The sequence below is a fragment of the Chenopodium quinoa genome, unplaced genomic scaffold, assembly GCF_001683475.1.
Source record: "Chenopodium quinoa cultivar QQ74 unplaced genomic scaffold, ASM168347v1, whole genome shotgun sequence".
NCBI lineage: Eukaryota > Viridiplantae > Streptophyta > Magnoliopsida > Caryophyllales > Amaranthaceae > Chenopodium > Chenopodium quinoa.
In genome coordinates this window covers 91167-116289 of record NW_018744041.1, presented here as the reverse complement: position 1 = coordinate 116289, position 25123 = coordinate 91167, and the positions used below count along the sequence as shown (strand labels likewise).

At 34.1% G+C, this 25123-nt stretch overlaps 1 protein-coding gene and 1 pseudogene across 1 annotated transcript; one reads left to right on the top strand and one right to left on the bottom strand.

Moving 5' to 3' along the window:
- Positions 1-390: 390 nt before the first annotated feature.
- On the bottom strand, positions 391-7127 carry LOC110690381. The gene is made up of 5 exons (XM_021867198.1): positions 6421-7127; positions 4949-6330; positions 1301-1708; positions 984-1210; positions 391-897 (listed from the first exon to the last, which is right to left on the bottom strand). The coding sequence occupies exons 1-5, from the start codon at positions 6504-6506 to the stop codon at positions 646-648; spliced, it is 2355 nt and encodes a 784-aa protein (XP_021722890.1). The 5' UTR covers positions 6507-7127; the 3' UTR covers positions 391-645.
- A 4480-nt stretch (positions 7128-11607) lies between these two features.
- On the top strand, positions 11608-25088 carry LOC110690380 (annotated as a pseudogene).
- Positions 25089-25123: the final 35 nt, after the last annotated feature.

Genomic DNA, 25123 nt, shown 5'->3' with positions numbered 1-25123 from the left:
TTAAGAGTAAATGAGAGATTAAAAAAAAAAATCCTCATACTTTCAAGCAAATGTAGGTGGGGTTCAAACTTGTGACTTCAAATTCATAAACTCAATAACGTGTGTTATTTACCAACTCTACTAAACTTGTTCGGTTAATTTTGCACCACACTTGCCTCGTTGAGGTGGGTATGAAAATAAATTACACAGTAATATAGTTCACTCGCTTGATCAAGGCACTCCTGATCTTTGTTATGCGAGGTTTCATTACATAGTTATAAGTTTACTATGGTTATCAGTCTTATCATAGTAAACCTTTATAAATAATTTTCAATGGAATACACTCCTGATTTGAGGAGATTGACACAATCAAACACATATTATTACAATAGTCAATTATGCACATGAATATGAACAAAAGCTGCAGATCTCTGGTACTACAGGCAAGTACAGCAAGATGCATTCAACACCATCTTTGGGTGCTTAATTTCTCTATTATACAAAATTTATGTGCTTATCATAATACATTTTCGGTATATGACAAAAGCTAAGTATTATTTCTTCTATACATTGTTGTAACCCCTATTCTTTGCACTAGGCAAAGCTTACTTTTAATATATACTACTAGTACTATACTGTATACTAAGGTGCTAAATGATACAGTAATTAACAAGGAAAGAGCAAAAATGAGTACTCTAAGTAAATCTTCCTACCAATAATATCAATCTTGTTCAATTTCTTATGGCACCATAAGAGTTGATCACTAGTCAATTTTGGCATACTCAACACCCTAGAGACTAACCGGAGCTCTACCTGTGCAACGAGTGTTTCGTGGCTTATTCTCTGATCTTGATGCTTCTTGAACTTCTTTACTAAGCAATTCCCACTTTTTACTAGATCCTTAAGCCTCTTCTCTTTCTGCAAGTAAGAAAAAAAAAACCTATATTACAAAATTATAACAGTGTAACACTAGAAAAAACAGAAGATTAGTTTAAGTCCTAAACCTTTTGAAGACTTGAACGAATTTCTGTTAGTAAGTCTGCATCAGAAGGATCTTGCAGTATGACCTGGTGAACACCGTGAATTCCCATCAGAGGTATAGCACAGACTTCATCCTTATCACCATGGAGAAAATCCCAAAAAACGCGCATTGATGTCCCTATGGCATCCTTCAGCATTTTAACTGTAATTCCACAGTCATTATTTTTTCTCCAATCACTCTTAGGATCATCTGCAGGACAAATTTACAGAGTCACTTAGAATGGAACATAAATACATCCCTACTTGTTATATCAACGTCGATTTATTAGAGCTACCTTACCTTTTATAAGGGGGACTTGAAGTAGAGAAGGAAGACTACAACGACTCTTGACATAGTGCTGAACTCGGGGACCTTGATGAAAGGGCTCATCCTCGGTGAACCTTTGCAAGAGCACTTGAAACTTTTGGAACTCTCCGGCTACTTGGTTGTGCTGTCGAAACCCATCAGGGTCATGAGCCTGTAGCTCTTCGGCTTTATGATGCTGCCATTTCAACATCTCCCATGATAAGCATAGCTGACCAACATACACCAATTCTAAGTCCCTTTGCAAATCTCGAATTAACTTCTGAACTGGATCATGCTTTCTTAGCTTGTTAGACCAGAAGTTTTGAGCTAGAAGGGACTTTATTGCTGGAACTGATACTTTTTTGTTCAAGGCCAAATCTTGGTTTTTCAACTGAAGAAGACCTACATGACACCAAACAGATGTCCTTTAGTTTATTAAACAATATCGACACTGTTAGTGGACCAACTCAACCAAAAGCTTAAACTGATGGTTGAGGCCCAGGAATATGTTTTATACTCTATCACTCCCCCTCACATGAAAGGCCCTTTGGGCTTGAAATGTGGATGCAACACAGACCCACCCATACCTGGTGCGAATCAATTTCACTTTGAAGGAGGGGCGGATGAGATTCGAACCCGTGACTTTAGTTTATTAAACAATATCGACACTAAATAAATTGAACTGAACGATGTCAACATTATCCCAATACCTCTAATTTAAGGTCAGTTTACACTTGTATTACCAAATTAGTGGTAAATTAAGTAGCACAAGCAATTTAGATAGGACATTATAAAATCAGTAACAAATTATATTAAATTCAAATTATGGTTGTCATATTAGGGGTGCCACTGTGCAAGTTGTACACTTTGAAGCTAAACTCAACGTCATGTAATTTTGATTCCACCCTTTTAATTAACATGTAACATGCCTCTTAGTGTAGATCAAGGGCTTTGCATGTAATTCCACACTTTGAAAAGATGCTTAAAAATACCCATTGACTGTTGAGATGTTAAAAGGCTAAACAGAAATATAAAGCTAGTGCTAAATACAAATTCTACATTATTTTGAATCAAAATTATATTATAAGATAAACTGATAATAAAAGTCAGAGAGGAATTTAAGGTTTTAAAATTATTTATAAACATATACTCACATGAAGTTATTATTTTGTTAAAAAAAAGACTATTACAAGGTCATGTTGATGTTTTCTACAAAGTAATTCTACTAAGATAACACAATGTGTAGGTCAAGATGTTGATGTTTTAATATGGCCTAAAGATATTGTCACAGTATCGGCTTACAAGTTTATATACGTATTTATTTACAATTAATACACTGTATCGTCACCTATTACAGTCGGCCATCGACATCAATTTAAATTTTGATCCTACGCTTTCCGTCCAAAGCTTACTTTAATCAGGACAATAAATCCTATAGTTGTACCAAATAACAGGACATCACACTATTCAGCATATAAGGTAAAAAAGAGAGGGAAAAAGCATTTGAAGGCTCACATTAAATCTATGAAAATAGGACTTGTAACAACATAGACATACATGGAGGAGAGAGTAGACAAGTGGAAATGCAAAGTCATACAAAAACACTTTGATCAGCAAAAGTTGGTGGGAAAGAAAAAGAAAGAATGATGTAGACCCGTAATAATATATGATACTTCTCTTAAAAGAAGGTCTAAGGAGAAAAAATAAAATAAAAAAATAAAAAAAAATGAAAAATTATACTCCGTACTTCGTATTTGCATGATTGTTTGGTGGGACTAACAAATTTCAGTTCAATTGTCATTAAAGAGATTTAATAATACCTAGGGATTTGATTAAAGATAACTAAATGGTCAGCCCACCCCTACACCTTTAACTAGGGTTGCACGTATGATTGATCTTTTATGGGTCGTTCACTAGTTCATTCATAAACAAAGATGTCTTGTCCACAAATTCATAAACAAAGATGTCTTGTCTACTATCATTTTAACAAGATATTTATTTTTACCTACATACTACTTTGATTATTAAGAGTAATATTTTTAATTGTGTTTTTGAAAAGTTTATAAACAAATTGTGATTATAAAAATATACTAATAAACAAAAATCGTCAAGGTTTATATAAAATGGTGTAAAAGGCAATTATGTAATTCTTGAATTAAAAGGTAATATTAAGAAAATGGTTTCAAATGCCCTTAAATTTTCCTAGATTATTTAGTACTCTATATAATTTTAAGGATGATACACTGGTGATGACTAAAGAATCGAATTTTGTCTACATTATTGTTTTTCTATCTAAAGGTCCATTAAAATATGAAAAGATAATAGTGAGATGATGAAGGTTTGAGTTTGTTAATGGATTTTAAGGGCTTATTGGTATTAATCTTTATTGGGCTTCTGAGATGATTGCTTTGCTTTTTTTTATATCTTGCACAGGTGATTGTGATGAGGTTAGCTCATTATAATATATACTTGTTCAGTTTAGACTGTTTTAATTGAACTAGCTTGATTCCAAATGGTTTATATTAACTTCTAGATTCGAAATACATTTTTATCTAAGTCATTATGGATTTTTAGCATCTCAACTTAGTTTCAAGTTCGGTTATGGGTTAGATTTGAGTTCAGTAATTTAGGTGCCTACTCTTCTTTATGGACCAAATGATAATGTGAAGTAAGTGCAAATTACAAAGTACTCTTTTTAGGATTGACTGATGCCCTTATCATTGTTTCATAACATCTTTTATTTATTTTTTCAATGAAACAAGACACCTTTTTATTTACGCTAAAGAGATTGACAAATTATTTATTAAGGGTGTTTAAGATAATTAAGATGAAACACAAAGCGTTGACTGATATAATAGAAATGTGAATTATAGGCAATTTTTACTAGGTGTTTTAGAATGTCCAATTTAAAATACATCTTTAAATTAACTTGTCATAGGCTATTAACTTAATTTTATAACTAGTTATTATGTGACACGTCATTAATTTGGGTAGATATCATTAACTTTTATAGAGTTGACAAATTATTCTATTAAAATTCTTTCTTTCCGAGGCACACTTTAATCACAATGGGAAACTAACTATAAGTTTAGCATAATTTTCTATATTTTACTAAGGAAAAGTATAACTACTTAACAAGACTTATTCTAAATAACAAGACTTTTCTTAATATAACACACATTCACATTGAAAAGTAATTTTCTTCACATAAAAAAAAATAATAATATTGAAAAGTATTTTAGAATATTAAATTCTTTTGAACTTTAGGTCTTTAGCCTCCAATTTTAAAAATTTAAACCAAATAGCATCTATTCTTTAAAAGCTACCCGCTTCTTTTCTTTACTTAGCAATCCAACAAGTGTATAGTAAGTCCATAGCATTTTTAAAAGCAACATAGCTTAGCCTATCCCTTCCTAATTCCTAGTCTTAATTTATGAAAGATTTCCTATAATCATGACAATAATTCATCATCTTGATAATCATGGAATAACTTTGATTAGATAGTAGAATCTATTCAAAGATAATAGCATATGAATCTATACTTTGCAAAGAAGATCTAATAGAATAAGCATCACCTAACATAAATCAAAGTAAAACATGAAGAAAATGCTTAACATGGTAGTAGTAAGACTAGTAACTTACCAATTGCATACATTGTTTGCTGACTCAAAATGTCTAGCTTCCTCATCTTGTCCAAATACCTCCTGTAGAAGGTTTGAATCTCGTCCATTCGATCTTTATGCCCGATTCGTTCATCGATCCTCAATGGCCTCAAATCTTCTTCCACTCTAGGAGACTCAGATTCTTCTAAGATAGTGGGAAGTCCACTGATCTTCAATTGTCTCATTTCCTTTTTTATTTGCCGGATCAATTCCTTTTGCTCCAATAGTACATCTGTTCCCATTTGTTCATCTACCTCGATATTGTCTGAACCATCTATGTCTTTCAGGTCACTTGGCTTTAATCTTTCTTCATCAAACTCGTCGTCTTCAGAATCTGTATAATCACCATCCTTTGCCACATGTTGTTCAACATGGTTACTTGAAAGATATGATTGAGGGTCTAGTTCAATGTAAGAAGGTTCATCACTTTCTTGCTCAACTAATCCAATATGAACATCATCTAATTCGGAATTTATATGATCAATTGGAGAACCATCTGTGGAACTTGGACTATCGTGATCGTAATCCACTCTGATATCACCTATACCAACTGGAGTTGCAGGGTCTAATGAATCATTAAAACCTCTATCATACAATATAACATCAATTTTTGAATCAAACTTCTCATTGTCACCTAAAAACTCATCATAATTATAAATGCTAGCCCAAAATTCATTACTATCTGCTATAGACGAACGAATTTCATCACAAATTTCACTCTTTTCCGCGACTTCATCCTTTTCATCAACAAAATTCTCTTCTTTTTCAACAACTTCATCTTGATCAAAACTCAAAACTGCCAACTCATTACAACTATAATCACAAACAGAGTCCTCTGTTTTCCCCTGTAATATAACAGAGCACTCTGTTTTCCCCTGTTTCACATCCTCCTCCTCCTCTTCCTCTTCTTCACTCAACTCAACACAATCATTTTTCTCCAATGAACAAAAATCAACAACCCCTACAACATCATGGCTAACCAAGTCGTCATCCGAACCAACCGAAACTCCACGAAAATCGACTTCGATCAGACTATCATCTTTCTCAAGTGATTCTAGCCTAAGGGGAGGAGAATGAGAGTCATCATGAGATATCACAAACATTTGTTGGACAGTAAAGTTCATAGTTTGAGGCTCTTCTATGAATGCACAAACACTATTCCCAGTTATAAACTGATATTTGCTTGTACTAGTATTGCACACATTTTCTACCTCAGACTCCAACTTAGGAATCTCATTTTCCTCATTAATTTCCTCAAATTCCATTTTTTCACAATTTTCGATAATACCCATATCAGATTTTGCATCGAAATCATCCAAAACTAATCCATTTCCCCTTTCCACAGATTTCTGATCAAAAAACCTGCAATTATAATATTTAAAAGAAAGAAGAAAATTCAATAAAAGTTGTTCTTTAAATTGGAGAAATTTCATCAAATAATGACAAACTTACCTCCAAAAATATTGGAAAACGAAGCCAAAAACATCAACAATAAAACTCCAGAGAAAACCCCAGCTAGAATTGCCGACAAACAGCATGTTTATTTGAGGACAAATCAGGTAGAAAAAGACTGGATTTTGGCGTTTAAACCCATGAAAATTCCCATAATTTTTTTAAAAAAGCAAAGAAATTTCTCCATTATAAGCAAAGAGAAAGTTGAAATATAGTGACTTAAGGACATGGAAATTTGGTGTTTAATACAATCTGATTGATTAGTGAATGAGTGGTAATTAACCAAAGTTTGAGCAGAAAATGTAGGAAAAATTGGACATACACTTAATATGCCGAGATTGTTGGAAGAGAAATTAATTAATTTTCCAACGGAAGATGAAAATGAAAGGTTTTTGTTTCCAAACAAGTGTGAGAAATAAATAGGGAAATGTTAGTGATTTTCTAACCCAAACAAGACGGACCAGATTTTTTTGCCATCATTGGAGGACCTTTCTTTATCTTTTGATTTATTGTTTGGGCATGTAAATTTCCCGCTACGGACACGTCATAGGCTTTTTTTATATATTTTTCAATGGGGTCGGATGGACAATGGATGTATTGTATATTACGAGTAAGGAGTACATTATTTGTATGCAACGAACATAAAATTAGTTTATTTTTAATGTAATTCATGATTAATTAAAAATAATTTCGACATATTAAATATTAATTTTGACATACCTATTGTAAGAAAACACATACCAAAATCAACCAAAGATCATAATAGACTAAATTTGAAAATTTTTGGCATACTTTACTCATTTACTGAATAAGAAATATGGAGTATTACTTGACATTTACCTATTTTAAAAAATCCAAATTATTCATATGTGTATTTTAAAAATTATTTAGGTTCATGTGAAAGTTGGTAAATTCTGTGTACATTTTTAAACCAATAATATTTTACTTAATTTAAGGTATGTTCACATTTACTTGATTTCAATTCAGTTCAGTTCAGCTCCTAATTTTCCTCTCTCATAAAATATTCATTTCAGCTCAATTCAGTTCAGTTCAGCTCCAATCAGTTCAATTTAGCTCCAATCAGTTCAGTTCAGTTTAACTGTTCAACTCACTTCAATAAATGTGAACAGGTCCTTAGTACGAATTCTTTCTTATATAATAAAAAGTCGATATTTAAAAAATACGAAGGATAACACTTTATATAGGTGATGAGAGGCATTTATCACACTAACTAATACAGTACAAATCATAGAGTATTTCATTCTAGAGTCACCTTTTACCAATTGGAGTTTATGTAGGTGCCATGGAGCACGCAATATCAGTGTACATAGTGCAATTTCTATATGATCACTAGTCACTACATAATTGTTAAATAATTAATATGTATTTTTGTATTAATTTTTTTATATAATTTTTTAAGTAGATATTAAAAGACTATAAAAGGATGAAGTACAAAATAATGATGCAAGTATACGGAGTACAATGTATATTCCATATACATGCATGCATACAAATTTTTGGCTTTTTTAAAACGTTTAAAGGTAGAATTATGAATGGTGAGTGAAGGGAGTGTGTTTGGGGTTAGTGGTGGGAAAATGCCTTCTTAAGTATTGGAAAGGAGGGTCCAACCAGCCGACCGAGTCGGTGGAGTTTAAAATAGGCTAAGCTAAAATACAACGTTTTTATTTATTATTGGAATTAGACCTCACTTTTTTGACTTATTACACTAATTTAATGACGTAATGTTGGTTGATTAAGACTTATAATCAAGTCGTATGTTTTCTACCAAAAAAAAATTATAAATATTAGGTTGTATTTCAATACTTCATATGTCGTTAATAGGCAACTATTCTTTTTTGGTATTTTGGCATTGAGAATTAGTGAATTACACATAATTTGCATTCCATAGGAAATGACGACTTATTTGTTAATTGGTACTCCGTAAGTATTAGAAGAGTAATTAGCGTTATCAACTTATCATAAAGGGCTCTACGCGTGCCTCTGCTACTAGTACTACTTGTAGAAATTCATTCTATTTTGCTATTAATAACAAATTAAGAGATTTTTATTTTATTTTTTAAGAAAATAACAAAACTAGTTGCAAAAGTCAACTACTCAATTTTAACATTTTAATCTTCATCTACCACCATATCTTACTCGGTAGTACTGAAAAAAAAAAAAAAAAAAAAAAAAAAAAAAAAAACCTCAAACTTTATAGATAGATCGAGTAATCAATTAGATGATTAACTAGTTTAGTTATTTAAAGTATTGAGGAGTAGTATTCAAGACTTGAGATCAAATCTCGTCTATATTATTATCTTTGCGGTTTTTTCTCTATATAATACATACTGAATAATCAAGATTTAAAATATTTGATCAATAAAATATCTTATGATACCCAAATGAAATGATCTTAAAATATGCAAACCAATTAATGTTGTAGTAATCCATTGTCCAAATGTTAATTAAGATTATTGGCGTGCATAAATTGAGTTATATGATGCACGAATTGAAATATGCATGAACATCATTTCTAGATTTTGTTTTAAATGATTGACAATATATAATACAAGTATGAAATGTATACATGTTAACCAAATGAATAATCGTTCATTTGACACCATCGGAGTAATTTCCTCTTCCTAATTTCTTCGTTTTTCCCAAACAAGATGTTGGCACTGTTCGCAAACTAAGGAATCAAGGAAGGTGTGCAATCAATATCATTGAACTTACTAGGAAATTAAAAAAAGTACAAGAGACACTTACTAATAATATTAAGTTATTAGCAACAGAGATTCGTATCATAAAACAATTAATGACAAATAAACATAATCCAATCAAATAATATTATTTTTCTAAAGTTGTCTTGTCAATGTGAGCATATTGCAAGCATCATGTGATTTTGTGACACAAATTCTTAAATGGACCTAGTTCACATTAATTTAGGGCGTGTTCGGCAAAATATAGTTGTGAAGGTAGCTGTAGCTGTGGAGGTAGCTGTTAGCTGTGTAGGTAGATGTTAGCTGTCAACAAGCTGTTAGCTGTAAAGATAAATAATTTAGATATGAGTGTTCGGTAAAGTAGTGGTTGACTAGCTGTTACATATAAAAATCAATATTTTATTTTTAAAACTATAGATTAAATTTTCAACAGTTACTTGAAAAGCTACCTCTAATTTCAAAAACTAATATTTCTAACTTTTCACAAAAGCTACCTCCACCACTAAAAGCTACCCTGACCACTACTTTGCCAAACACTCACATTTTTTGTTGAGTAGTGGTTTGACCAAGTCAAACCACTAAAAGCTACGTAAAAGCTACTCAAAAGCTAACGCCAAACACGCCCTTATTGTGGACCACTAACATTAGAAAAAGTATGGTTGTTTTATTTATAAAAAAAAGGGGTCACTATAATTAAAAAAAAAAAAAAGGTCACTATGTTGAAATAAAAATCATTTTGGTAATATATAGGCCTAAGTGGTTATTTTGTAATAAAATATTTTATATACTGATCAATATGAATAATAAAAGGCCACTATGTTAAAATTAGGATAATAGTGTCGTATTTCAAATTCACAATATTATTAAACGTAGTAGTGGTTTTAATAAAGGTTACTATGTTAAAAATAATGGTCACTATATTCAATATAATGTCAGTTACGTGTGTATAGACCTCGGCTCCACAATAATATTATTGTGGACCAAGTCCACGCAAGTCTTTTTGATTTTGTGAATATGTTTTTGTTTTGTGTAGGTGAACTTGCTGCTTCTTACCGATCAAGAGCCCCATATATAAAATGTTTTTTGTTTAGATCACTTATGAAAAGAAAGATTTGGTATAATAGTAAAAAATAAAAGCTAAAATTAGTTAAAATCATTTACAACGAGCTAAGTAGTACACGTAATTCATGCATAATAAATTTTAAGAACAATTTTGCAATGACTACATTGCTACAATACTCAAGGAAAATGCTATACATAGCCCATGACTACATAAGCATTTAAAACACTATTGATAATTGTTTAATTTTAGAAAATCATGACACAAACACACTAATTATACTAATTTACGCGTGTTTTTGTCATAAATTCCTAATTTTATACAATTTTCTAATTTTAATGCTACACCTACACCCTTCATTAAATTGAACAAAAAAATAAAAAATAAAAAAATAAATTTAAGTTGGACATTAGATATAAATGTTTTCTACCTCCTCTTTGGCTCTTTCATTCCCTCTATTTTCATGAATCAGAGCTAGTTCTCTCATTTCATTCAAGACTTTAAGCTATTTACATGGCTAATTAAGTAATTAACGTAATTTTATTCTCATCTTTATTTTATTTTCCGTGGTAATGGACATTCTTGATTTGAGTAAAAAGTTCTTTAACAATTAACATGCTATCTTGATGGTGTAAAAAAAATAAAAAAAAAATAAAAAGCTATCTTGATTTGCAAAATTGCAGTAGGCATTCTTCATCACTTTAATATATATTGTTTCATACAAATTCTTATAAGTGGTTGGCATCACAGTGTGATAAACTGTTGAATTTTGAAACAATATGAAATGGGTTTGGGCATCCCGAACAAGGAGGAGGAGAGTTGGGTCCACAAACAAGGCTTTGGAGCTTCCATACTAAAACCAATTGACAATAGTATGAATAACTCATCCACTTTATAAAGTGAAACCATTGATAGAGGACCAATTCAACCAAAAGCTTAAGCTAATGACCTAGGAATATGTTTTATACTCTATCACCATCCCTTCTCTTTCTCTAATATGGGACACTCACAAGTAGAATACAATGGGTTTCGACATAAACCATTATAGAGATTAATTCGTTAGTGTAATAGGGGTTACTCGGTCAGTGTTACATGAGTTATTTCGTCGGTGTTATATGAGTTACTCGATCAATGTTAAAAGGGATTACTCGATCAATGTTAAAAGGGATTACTCGATTAATGTTACAGGGGTTACTTATGTTTTTTTTTATAAACGGACCCATGATGTGGCTTGTCGTACATAAAACACACTAAAAAATAAATACGTAGTATAAGGAACATGATTATTTACTCATAATGTCTATTTTGAACGTCTAAAACGATATAACTCAAAATATAAAATACGTAACATTGTGAATAAAAGTTTAGACATTACATAGTTTATGTTCATAATTTAAACAAAGAAACAAGACCGAATTCTAAAGGATTTTGAACTAAACCGCACCGAAGATCCTTTTAAAAATTTCTCATCCAGACCAAACCGATTTCTTCGGTCTGGCCCGTATCAAAATTGCTTTCCTTTAAACCCAACTGGCCTTCTCCGTATCAAAGGCAGCGAAAACAACACACAATAATAAACACCAAAACCCAAAACCCCAGCTTTAATAGTTAATATACTCAATTCAGGTCGAATTATACAGAAGTTCATTCATCGTTGGAATTCGCTCAAACTACCACAGAAATTCTTTCTCCAATCTTAGCAATCTAGCGTTTCTCAATCATACCACGGCTCCATTCTTACAGCCTTTTAGGTACCTTACTCGATTGATTTTCCCGTTTTTAACTTCGTATTTTACACTAATTGTTCACTTGTTGAGTTGATTTTGTTGTTAATTGAGCCGTTTATGTTATTTAATCTAGTTGATTAGTGTGTATGTTCTTTCAAATGGTTGATTTGTTATTAAATTTATCAAATTGATAGGCAGTTAGCGTTTCTGAATTTTTTAGGAATTGATAATATTGAATTTCTGATATTATTATTATTATTATTTTTTTGTTTGGAATTGATTAGTTTGGATAATTGCATTTCTGATTTCTTGAAATTGATTTCCGGAGGTATGTAAGGAATTACTTGTATGTATGCCTTACTTTAATCCCACTAATCGTTTTGCTTCAGTTGACAAAAAAATAAATTGATCCAACTTGCCGAATTCTATTTTATTGAGTTTCCAAGTAATGAATTGAATTTGTTTGGTTATTCTCTTGATAATTTCATTGTTGCTATATGATGAGAGGTTTTGGAATTTGAAGAGTCTTATTGAGCTTTCCGTGAAACTTGTTGAGACGGGAAAGCATGAAACCCATGAACGAGTGTACTTGCTTTTGAAGTTGATTCTAACTCTTTGCAATGGCAAGTGTAAAAAGAGTATTTTCTGGAATGACGTTAGTGAAAGATTAATCGCATAATAACATGAGAGATCAAATGTTGACTGATTGCTTGGTTACTTATATAGAGAGATATGTTTTTGAATGTTGATATAAATGATATTAGATCGATATCAAAACATGAAAACTTGTAGAGAGCAATTTTAGTTTTTTTTTTTTTTTTTTATTTGGTTGTAATATGGATATGTAAATACTACGTAATTTAATACTTTTGGAATGTTTTTTTTTTTTTTTTGTCAATTATTAGCTTTTTTAATATTCTTGCATTAATTATTGACTAGTTGCGGTAGTGACCCCTGGATCCGCCATTCTCAATTTGCAGAATTTGCATGGTTTTTTGTTAGGGTAATTTGGAAACCATCACCTACAATGGCAGAAACCGACCCAAGCAAATTGGTATGCAGCGCTTGCAATTCTCTCGGCCTTTACATGGACGACAATGGCTGCTTCTACTGCTCTAACTGTTGGCAGATAATTAAGAAACATAAAGAAAAAAAATAAATGGTTATTAAATAACCATGCATTACCATTGAAAATTAAAGGTGTTTCCAAATATAGGGAAAAATAACTAATGGTAATAAATATTGCAGGCTAAATTTTAAATGGCTTAGGTTGTTTTAGGAAAACTATAAATTGAGCATTTTCTTCATTTGTATGTAATAATTTCAAGAGAAAATCTGAGAGAAGAAAAATAACTCAGAGAAAAGAGGGGTTGTGTTTTTTGCACTTTGGTATAAATAGACATTTTGTTTATGTAATTTATTTCTCCCTCAAATTTGATTAAAAATTTGCATTATTTTCTTAACAATTGGTATCAAGAGCTTGGTTGACAATTAGTCCACATTACGATAAAAATAAAAACGATCCTAAAAGAAAAAGTCAAATTTGAGTGGGAGAAATGGCTGCAAACAAAGGAGAAGTTAAACTTGAAAAATTCGATGGTAAAGATTTCGGATTTTGAAAAATGCAGATTGAAGATTATTTATAGCAGAAAAAACTCTATCAACCTCTAGAAGAGAAAAAGCCAGATGGCATGCAAGAAGCAGAATGGAAGCTTTTAGATAGACAAGCACTCGGAGTTATTCAATTGACGTTATCACACAATGTGGCGTTTAACATTGCAAAGGAAACCACAACGGCAGGTCTCATGAAAGCTCTCTCTAATATGTATGAGAAGCCATCAGCCTCCAATGAAGTTCATTTGATGAGGCGGTTGTTTAGTTTGAGGATGTCGGAAGGTGGATCGGTAGCTCAACACCTTAATGAACTCAATTCTGTCACAACCCAATTGAGTTCTGTTGAAATCAAATTTGATGATGAAGTATTAGCGTTAATACTTTTATCTTCCCTGCCAGATAGTTGGAATGCTACAGTCACAGCTGTGAGTAGCTCATCGGGAAATAACAAGTTGAAGTTTGATGACGTTCGTGATCTGGTTCTTAGTGAGGAGATTCGACGAAGAGAATCAGGTGAATCTTCATCCTCTTCAGTATTGCATACAGAGTCAAGAGGAAGAAATTTAATCAGAAGGAATGAACGCGGAAGATCAAACTATCGAGAACAATCCAGTGATAGGAGGTCAAAATCCAGGAATCCAAATAATTTCCAAAACTCAAAGACTGTGGAGTGTTGGAATTGTGGAAAGATTGGGCACTATAAAAATCAGTGCAAGGGAACACCAAAAGGCAAAGAAGTGAAGGCAGAGGCAAATGTCACTTCTACCGGAGAAGGTGATGATGCGTTGATATGCTCATTGGAGAGCAAAGAAGAGTCTTGGGTATTAGACTCTAGAGCATCGTTCCATGCTACTTCTAATAAAAACTTTTTTGAGAAGTATGTCCATAGAAACCTTGGACAGGTATACCTTGGTGATGACCAACCTTGTGATATTGTTGGTCAAGGTAATGTCAAAATTAAGTTAAATGGGTCAGCTTGGGAGCTGAAGGATGTCAAACATGTTCCCGACCTAAGAAAGAACTTGATCTCAATTGGGCAGTTGGCTCGTCAAGGTTACACTATAATCTTTCAAGGTGATAATTGGAAGATTTCGAAGGGAGCAATGATAGTTGCTCATGGTAAAAAGAATGGTACTCTCTATTTGACAGCTGGAGCGTGTTATTCGATTGCAGTTGCAACAGAGAATGAAAATTCCAAGTTATGGCACCAAAGACTTGGTCACATGTGTGAGAAAGGAATGAAGTTCATGCATTCAATTGGAAAAATCCCTAGTCTAAAATCTGTGAATTTAGACATGTGTGAAGAATGCATACTTGGAAAGCAGAAGAGGGTAAGCTTTCAGACATATGGAAGAACTCCAATGAAAGAAAAATTGGAGCTTGTTCATTCTGATGTGTGGGGACCAACAACCACCCAGTCTATAGGTGGAAAACAGTACTTTGTGACTTTTATTGATGATCACTCTAGGAAAGTATGGGTTTACTTTCTAAAATACAAGTCCGAAGTGTTTGAAGTTTTCAGGATATGGAAAGCTAGGGTTGAAAATGAAACAGGTCTGAAGATCAAAAGATTCAGGTCCGACAATGGCGGAGAATATGAGGACACCAAATTCAAGAAGTTTTGCTACGAGCATGGTATTAAGATGGAAAGAACTGTGCCAGGTACGCCTCAGCATAATGGCATAACTGAGCGGATGAACCGAACATTGACAGAAAGAGCTAGAAGCATTCGTATACAGTCAGGTCTACCAAAACAATTCTGGGCAGAAGCAGTCAATACAACAGCTTACTTGATCAATCGAGGACCATCAACCCCATTGGAGTACAAATTACCAGAGGAGGTATGGAGCGGCAAAGAGATCAAATTTTCGCACTTAAAGGTATTTGGTTGTATAGCTTATGTGCACATTAGTGATCAAGGCAGAAATAAGCTTGATCCTAAATCAAAAGTTTGCACTTTTATCGGTTATGGCGAAGATGAGTTTGGATACCGCATTTGGGATGATGAAAGCAAAAAGATTATTCGTTCAAGATATGTAATTTTCAATGAAAGAGTCATGTACAAAGATAGGCATAAAATTGAGAGTTATGAAACAAATCAAAAAGAATCTACATTCATTGATGAAGATTATGTCCCAGACAGTACGATGCAAGAGTACACTATCATAAGTACTCCGCAACAAGAAGAACAGACTGTACAGGGCAGTACATCGCAATCAAATGACATACAACAACCTTCTTGTCCAACTCCTACACTAAGAAGGAGTACTCGACCACATGTGCCTAATAGAAAATATATGAATTATTTGTTATTAACTGATGATGGGGAACCAGAAAATTATTATGAAGCATCCCAGACCAGAGATGCTAGCAAGTGGGGGCTTGCAATGAAAGATGAAATGCAATCCCTGATTTCAAACCAGACATGGGAACTAACTGAGTTACCCATAGGTAAGAAGGCCCTTCATAACAAATGGATATATCGAGCAAAAAAGGAGCACGATGATTCCAAGAGGTATAAGGCTCGACTAGTTGTCAAAGGTTTTCAACAGAAAGAAGGAGTTGATTATAATGAGATATTCGCTCCTGTTGTGAAACTCAATACCATTAGAACAGTGTTGAGTATTGTTGCAATTGAAGATCTTTATCTCGAGCAGTTAGATGTGAAGACTGCATTTCTTCATGGAGATCTTGATGAAGAAATATACATGCACCAGCCAGAAGGTTTTATAAAAAGTGGGAAAGAGCAGATGGTATGCAAACTTAAGAAAAGTTTATACGGGCTAAAACAAGCCCCAAGACAATGGTACAAAAAGTTTGATAACTTCATGCACAAGGAAGATTTCCAGAAGTGCAACGCTGACCACTGTTGCTACTTCAAGAGATATCAATCCAGTTATATCATCCTATTACTTTATGTTGATGATATGTTAATAGCAGGTTCTGATATGAATGATATTATAAAGTTGAAGCATCAATTGTCAAAGGAATTTGACATGAAGGACTTGGGTCCAACAAAGAAGATTTTAGGAATGCAAATCACAAGAGATAAGCGGAGAGGCACTTTGCAGTTATCACAATCAGAGTACATCAAACGTGTTCTTCAGAGATTTAATATGGGTGATGCTAAGCCTGTTAGTACACCGCTGGCGAGTCATTTTCGTCTATCAAAGGATATATGGCCAAGGTTCCTTATGCCTCGGCTATTGGAAGTTTGATGTATGCAATGGTTTGTACAAGACCAGATATTGGACATGCATTGGGAGTTGTAAGCAGGTTTATGTCCAATCCAGGAAAAGTCCATTGGGAAGCTGTTAAATGGATTTTGAGACTTTAGCGGTGAAGTCGATAATAGAAAGAGCACAACGGGTTATGTATTTACAGTTGGAAATACAGTCGTAAGTTGGATGTCCCAACTACAAAAGATTGTTGCTTTATCCACTACAGAAGCTGAGTATGTGGCAGTGACCGAAGCTAGTAAAGAGATGATATGGCTTCAAGGTTTGTTAGATGAGCTGGGGTTCAAACAAGTGAATAATATTTTGTATAGCGATAGTCAGAGTGCTATACATTTAGCAAAGAATTCGGCGTTTCACTCAAGAACAAAGCACATCGGTATTCGTTATCACTTTATCAGGTCTCTTCTAGAAGATGAAGTGTTAACTCTTAAAAAGATTCTTGGCAGTAAGAATCCAGTAGACATGTTAACGAAAACAGTGACGATTGACAAGTTGAAATTGTGCTCAACATCAATTGGTCTTAAAATGACAAAAGACTAGTTGAGGTTCTACTCCTTGTTGTGAAGACAGATTGAAATCAGTCTTCAACTGGGAGATTGTTGGCAGATAATTAAGAAACATAAAGAAAAAAATAAATGGTTATTAAATAACCATGCATTACCAGTGAAAATTAAAGGTGTTTCCAAATATAGGGAAAAATAACTAATGGTAATAAATATTGCAAGCTAAATTTTAAATGGCTTAGGTTGTTTAGGAAAACTATAAATTGAGCATTTCCTTCATTTGTATGTAATAGTTTCAAGAGAAAATCTGAGAGAAGAAAAATAACTTAGAGAAAAGAGGGGTTTTTTTTTCGCACTTTGGTATAAATAGACATTTTGTTTATGTAATTTATTTCTCCCTCAAATTTGATTAAATAGAAAATTTGCATTATTTTCTTAACACCAACTGCAAATCCCAAGCCGCCGACATCATCGACAAGGCCAACGCCGACGAAGATTTCGTCGACAAAGGCATCCGTGGCGGCGCCATCTACAACGCCGCCAACAGACGCGCTGCCCCTGTTCCTGCTCCCGCCACTGAACCCCACGACAACCATCTGGGTCCCACTGAACCCGCCGATTTTGGGAAGAACCTTAAAGGGGGCACATTCAATGTACAAGATTACTACAATGCTATTCGTAAGAGATATGTTTTGGGTCTTCAGTTGATGGTTCAGTTTCAGTGTGAATCTCTTGTGCAGAATTTTGGTATTACTCCTTTGATTTGTGGGATTGCTGCTTCTATTTGGTTGCGCTTTGTTGCTTCTACTCGGGTTTTTGCTGATGATTGGGCTGATAAAACTATCATGGATTCTGAAACTGGTAAAAAAGTTATTATTTGTGAATTTTGATGTTTTTGTTTTGTTGATGATTAGGGTACGGTTGCGTTGATTATTTTGCAAATGTCTTATACTATTGACTTGTGTTGAAAACGAGTATGGTTGCATTGGTTATTTGGAGAATTCTATTGGTTATGGTTGCAATTTGTTATCTTGAGAATTCCATGTGCTATTGATTCGTGCCAAAAAAAGTGTAGTGATTGATTTATTGGGTATGACTGCATTGGTTATCTTGAGATTGTCATTTACTATTGACTTGTGCCAAATGTAGTGTAGTGATTGATTTATCATGTTCTTTTGAGAATTCCATGTGCTATTGACTCGTGCAAATATAGTGTAGGGATTGACTAGTGTCACTTGAGTAAGTTTTTTAAGGCATTAGATATGCTAGGTGGTATATCATGCAGTATTAAGCTTAAGTTGAGACCAGTTTGTTTGAAGCCTTTGTTTTCTCAGTCATTTCAACATTTGTCCATATATTTGTTAGTTATTTAGCCTACTTATTCATGTAGAGGGCCTTCATTTTGTTTTCAGGTGAAAAGAGACGCCAAGTTGGAAAGCATTGTTTAAAAGAGCATCGAAATATGCATAAAGAACGTATGGTAATAATTTGGATTAGATCTTTGAAAAAAACGATACCCTTATCGTGCTCCTTGGCTGTTTCATTTTTGGCCTGTCATATCGCTAAAGAACCGGTTCTTCCAACCGACATTATAAAATGGTCTATTGAAGGGAAGCTTCCTTATTTTGGTGCTTTTCCTAAGATTGCTGAATCCATCTTACAGATTGAGAGATACCATCAACATGCTTTGGTTGTATGTCCATTAAAAGCAAGTTCTATGTTTAAGCCTAAACAACTTCCTTTACAGAAGTTGGAATCAATGGCAGCATCTATAGCTCAATCTGTAGGCCTGAATTTGCCCCCAGTCAACTTTTACCGAATAGCTTATCGTTATCTAAAGCAGTTATCTCTTCCTGTGGAAAAAATTCTTCCATATGCCTGCCGCATACAAGAGTGGTCAATGCCTCCTGATTTATGGTTGTCTGCAAGTGAGGAAAAGCTTCCATCTCGTGTTTGTGTGATGTCAATACTGATTGTCACAATTAGGATTCTGTATAATCTCAATGGCTTTGGCAAATGGGAATCTACTCTGTCTCCTCCTATTGTCTCCTCAAAGGATGGTCAGGCAGCAAGTTTTGAGAAGTCCAATGCAAAGAAGGGGGCTGAAGAAGCATCTACAAATTTGGGTGGAGAACCTGAGACAAATTTGTCGTCTGTTCATAAATTTGAATCTGGTAGCACTGAGCTTTTTTGCGCAACCTTGAAAAGAAATACGATGATTTGAGTGATAAATTTGGTAATGTTGGAGCACTTTTTCCAAATGAAAAAAATATTCAGTGCCCTAGCTGTCTACTTCCAAATATATATGTATTTTTTGTTGTGTTGTTTGCTTTGTTTCTTTCTCATTGCCCTTTTATTATTCTCTCGATTTGGCAGAATATTCCAAAGATTTACCGACCTATCTTCAGTATTGCAAGGATGTCGTATTTGCTGGTGTTGAGCCATTATACAAGGATCCTACTTTTATAGAAGAACTTTGGGATTTTTACAAGAAAAATCGAGAGGTACATTGATTAATTTTTCTGATAAGCCATAGCCTTTCTTTATGAAAATATATATCTGCATTGGCTACTATCTTCGATTTACTTATTTTTATTAATTAGATGATGCTGACCTGATTTATGCCTTCATGAAGTGGTTGGTGCTATGGCTTGAATACTTTGTTACTCTTAACACTCCAATATCATGCCAAATCCTTCGTTTTTTATTCATCCAACATCTAATACAGATAAGGATGCTTGGGTGGGATCTTTGAAACTCAATAGGGAAATATGGAATGATTTCTTCATTTGTGTTGGATACTTCTAAGAATTCAGTTCTTTGGAAAAGTCTGAACAACATCAATTGAGCAGTTAGTTCTGAGCTTAGGTTTTACAAAGAGGAATATTTAGCATGGAAGCACTGACTTCTTCACAGCAACATAGTGTATTTGGTGAAGTGCAAGAATCAGTGCACCAAAACAAGCTACCTGATCTGATTCATCACTTCAGTCCTTTTTTGTCCTTCTAAATTAATTCAATGAATAATAGCTCAATTACTTTGGTAGAATGAATGTGAATATTTCATTATAGTTCTCCCTTCAACACTTTTTTTAATTTTTTTTTTAAATTTTTTTTAGAGAAGGGTTTTGTACATATATTCAAAGTTTCAAACTTTAATATGGGTGGGGTATCCTATCAAATAATAAGGTAGGGTAAAGCATGTGATTGTTTAAGTATTTTTATATGGAAAGTGGTCAGTGGAGGAGCATATGGCTTGCTTTGAAAAAGAGAGATAAATATGAGTTAATGTTTGTACCCTTAAGGGAATTAAATAGATGATTTTTATCCCAAAAAAGAGATGTGAAACAATTTAGAACACCCTTATTAGGTAACATCAACAACAATTAAAGGCCTTAGTCCCAAAATGATTTGGATCAGCTAATATGAATCGTCATAAGGAACCGTCCACAAAAAATGGAATACATCCAGAATATTGATTAAATAACAGTGGGCAGAAAAAAAGAAATGGCTGTGTAAAGTAAGAACAATAAAAGGGTATACAAATTAATATAAGAGTTTTAATGGAGTGCTAAGTAAGTGTGAATAAATTGAGGGATGGAGGTGTTTGTAGCTGTTATTATACTAGTCAAAACAAACATGGTTTAAATGATTTATAAGTACTCGTGGTGCCTCAAGTCTGTGATGTGTGTGCCACTATGTTATGCTTTGGGCTTTGATTTGTTTGCCTATGCTTAAACATATATGGGAACAATTTGTAGGGTGGTCCAGATTTTCCAGTAGTTTAGAATTTACTGTGAATTCTTGTTTTTGCCAAACTGGTAAGTGGTAACTAGCATTAGTAACTGTTGGACGGTAGAATTTTAGTTTCTTTATTGAATTAAGTCACTTCTATTGTACTGAGAATATATTGTACATCTTTGTTCTTATCATTGGATTTTTTATGTTTTTTGAAAGAATCATTGTTTTTTTTTTTTTAATTAAAAAGGAACTTCTCTTCAGGACATCAAAACATATGGGGAGTTTGAATCTGGATCAAATCAGAAGAGACCAAGGGACAATGATAAATTTTGCAGTACCCCATCAAAGGACTGCAAGAAGCATAGAGATAAAGAAATTTCCAGCTCTTCAGCAGCTGATAATGGGTTTCAGTCTAACTATAACAGCCCCAACTGGGATCCAAGTGCTGATAATACTCAGCAAAGTTCACAAACATGTCAATTTCCAGCAACTATGGATAGATATGAGGATTCATCTCAAAATTTGGAAGATATAGCTCTTAAATATCTGAAAATAGATATGGAAGAACACTGTTTCTGTTACATACCACCAAGGGTGGAAGTCAAGAGACGTGACCACCTACACTATTCACGGAAGAGGGGTGATGGCTCTTTAGGTTACATTGCCCATGCTGATTACTATATCCTACTTAGAGCTTGTGCAAAAGTGGTCCAGGTGGATATTCGTATTATGCATATCAGTATACTCAGTCTAGAAAGAAGATTGGGATGGATTGAAAAGTGGATTGATCATAGTTTGGTGGAAAAATGTTCTGGTGGCCCTAATGTGGATGATTCAGAAGATGAATCTGTTAATTTATCTAATATTAGTATATAATGTTTTATCTGCCCAGCCATATTGTGTGTGGTAGAGCGGTGCTTTCTTTCTTTGTTGATGGGAAAAATTGCCGGACTTTGGGGATCATCAGCTAATGAAGTCGTCAGCAGTCATTAGTGAGAGGTAGAGACAATTTTCCAGTGTTTGCTCACAAGAATGAATATCAAGAAGAGGTTTCCCAGTGTGCGCAATCAAGTGAGATATCCCTGCTGTCTTTTACTCTCCTAGAGTTGAAAAGGTGTGGTGTGAGGGTAGTTTTGTGCAGGTCAAGCTTGAAGAGAAACAGCTTCCAGCTGCTGATTGGTCAGGCTGCAGAATTTCCCAGAGCTGCTACAGTTGCGTTGCGTTTTGGGGGGGGGGGATAAATATCAAAGAACTGCATGTTTGCACTTTGAGATGGTCTTTTGTTGTGTACAGCAGGCAGCAGAAGTGTGCAGATTTCTTTTAGTTGTGTAGGGTTTTGGGTGGATGATTATCATAAACTGCAAGAGGACACTGTGAGACAGTCTTTTGTTATGGTTCGGCTGGCTGTAAGCTGTCTTGCAGAATACCAACATTACCAAGAGTCAGTAAGCATAAATGGTTCTGATTCAGCATGGTGCAGACTGGGGCAGTGACTCTTGGTAGCTCTTTTCAGCGTGTCAATCAAGGATAAACACTGATGGTGTGTTCTAGGCTCATTTGGTTTGTGGATAAGGGTTGTTTTCCGTAATCAAAGAAGCTTGCAAGCTAGTGAAAGAGCTGTGAGAAGTCTTTGATTTTTGAGGCAAGGCTCGAACTCGAGCAATAGTGCAGCGAGCCAAGCCTGAGCTACCCAAGCTCGGTCTCGGCTCGGCTCGTTAACACCCCTACTTGACTGCATGAAGGTAATAGAATATTTGAATTCTTGGTTACTTGCTATTTTGTGTTTATAGTACATCTTTCAAGAAGAATTAGTAGTCTTTGATAATTTATAGCTTATAACCCTCATATAGGTTTTATTAGGCATGTTCAATACTGTTTAATTTTTTCCATCTTTTATGCAGATTTGTGTAGCCTGTATATAGAATAATGCTGTTCACATCAAGGCAAATTTAAGCAGTTGCTGATGCATTTGATATCGGTTCCCTTAATCTTAGCTTTGTATGGGTAAGTGACTTGGTTCATGTGCTAAGTTATTGCTTTGTTGTTCCTTGATTAATTAAACCTTTCTTTTTAAAATATTTTTACACTTTTCTTCTCTTTTTAATGTTAAATGGCAATTATGGCATGCATATCTCCAGTAGTTTTAAATGCAAGTTCATTCTGATTCCAAGCTGTCATATACTCATCCAGATTCTTAAACCAAATCAAAGTATATGTATGTATTGTGGAAATGATTCTAACTGGGCTTAAGGCTTAAATCTTAACAAACATATGTTTTCTATAAGGTCTCTGTTATGGACCAGATTTCGCAGTCACAATCACACTAATTTATACGAATTTAAGGCAAAAGCTTGAGTATTGAAAGGAAGATAAATATAGGTTTAGGCTATAACTCTCATGAGGCTACAAATCTCACGTCAAGTCACTCAATTCTGGATGGTTGCTACTGCTAAACAAAATGTCTTATATACTATGGCTACTCTCAAGCAATTACAATGCCCTAATATTAATTAAAGTTGTCTTCTAGCCTACAAAAGCATAACAAGGTGCAGTGGCCATGGCACCAAGAAAAATCAGTTTTCTTCTTTCCTTATTTGGCTTGCTACCAAAGTCTACTGTTCTTCTTGTCCTTCTCCTTTTTGCTCTTGCTGCTTTCCACCATTTTACTTCTGGTTATGATCTTTGTCAACCCTGGGCCTCCTTGTATAAACCCGTATTGGATTGTGGGCCATCTAGGTCTGGGCCGATTGTGGATTCATAGCAGTCTCATGCTTAATTATGTGAGCGGATTTTATCAATATAAACCTGATAGGAGTATCCTTTGTTAAATTGGTCTCTCTTTTTTTTTTTTTTTTTGTTGTTGTTGTTGTTGTTGTTGTTGAAATTGGTCTATTGTTGCTCTCATTGCACACCTTGGGTTGGTTGTTTCCACTGGCAGGATGGACTGAATCTCTGTTCCATGGACTTTGCCTAAGATACTTAGAAAGACTAAAGATTGCTCGTGTAATCTTGAATATACTTGATTTGAATCTTGTTGGATTGCCATTATGCCCGAGATTTGCTTCAGATTTCTGATTTATTCACTAAGGTTTTTATACTCTTTACCTGTTAATTGTACTACCTCCGTTAAATGTTATGTGCAACTTTGCAATATTTTATATTTCACAAACAATACCCCAAAGTTGCACATAACATTTAACAGAGGTAGTAGTACATTTTAGTCAAGAATGATGCAGTGTTCATGTTCAGAAAATTGAAAAAAAAAATGTCAGATATTCTTAGGAATTCTTTCCTGTTGCAAATGTGTCCTGTAACTCTGTAAGAGTTGCCTATGAAATTGAAGAGGTAGTTGGTGGCGGTGGCGGCGGCTGCTGCTGTGTGGTTAAGGAAGGAGCAAGAGGTGGAGAAGTGTCACCTTGAGAGTAAAATTTTATTCCAACCTTGGGGAAATACAAGTATACCAGTACAACTCCCAATATGAGCATTAGTACTCTGTCCACCCTTTGGGTAATGTAACCTTAATACTAGCGTAATAACCCCCCCCCCCCCTTCAATAATCCAAGTGTGCACTAAATCTCTCTTCATGAGCTGTACTGCTGTAACTACTCTAATTAAAAGCGAGATTATGTACTTTATACTTTCGGTCTTTTGCAAGTTTTTGTTCACATCAAGGCGAGATTTGTTCACAACCACAAGATTATCAAGTCATCCAACATTTTACTTGATATGCAGCTATAATCATCGTCTTGTGGAATGTGTTTCAGCAACAATGCTTCAGCAAGCTACCAGTCTCAGTTGACAGCTCCCATTGACCACGGCTACTTGATCTGTGCTTGCTGTGGATGAGTTATTAATAAATGTGAATTCTACTGGCTTATTCATAATACTACATTATCCTGGATGTTACCGCTAAGATATGAGACACATCTATTTTATTTGTTCTTTTCTTTCTGATCTGTGGCTGACATTATACACTTATAAGAGAATTCAAGTTATTCTCGCGGTGTTAGTTCTGTAAACAGGAACTGTTGAAGCTATGAAGAACAATTTTGAAATTCGTCACAATCTAGCAGTAATGTTGTTTTCTAAACTGATTGTTT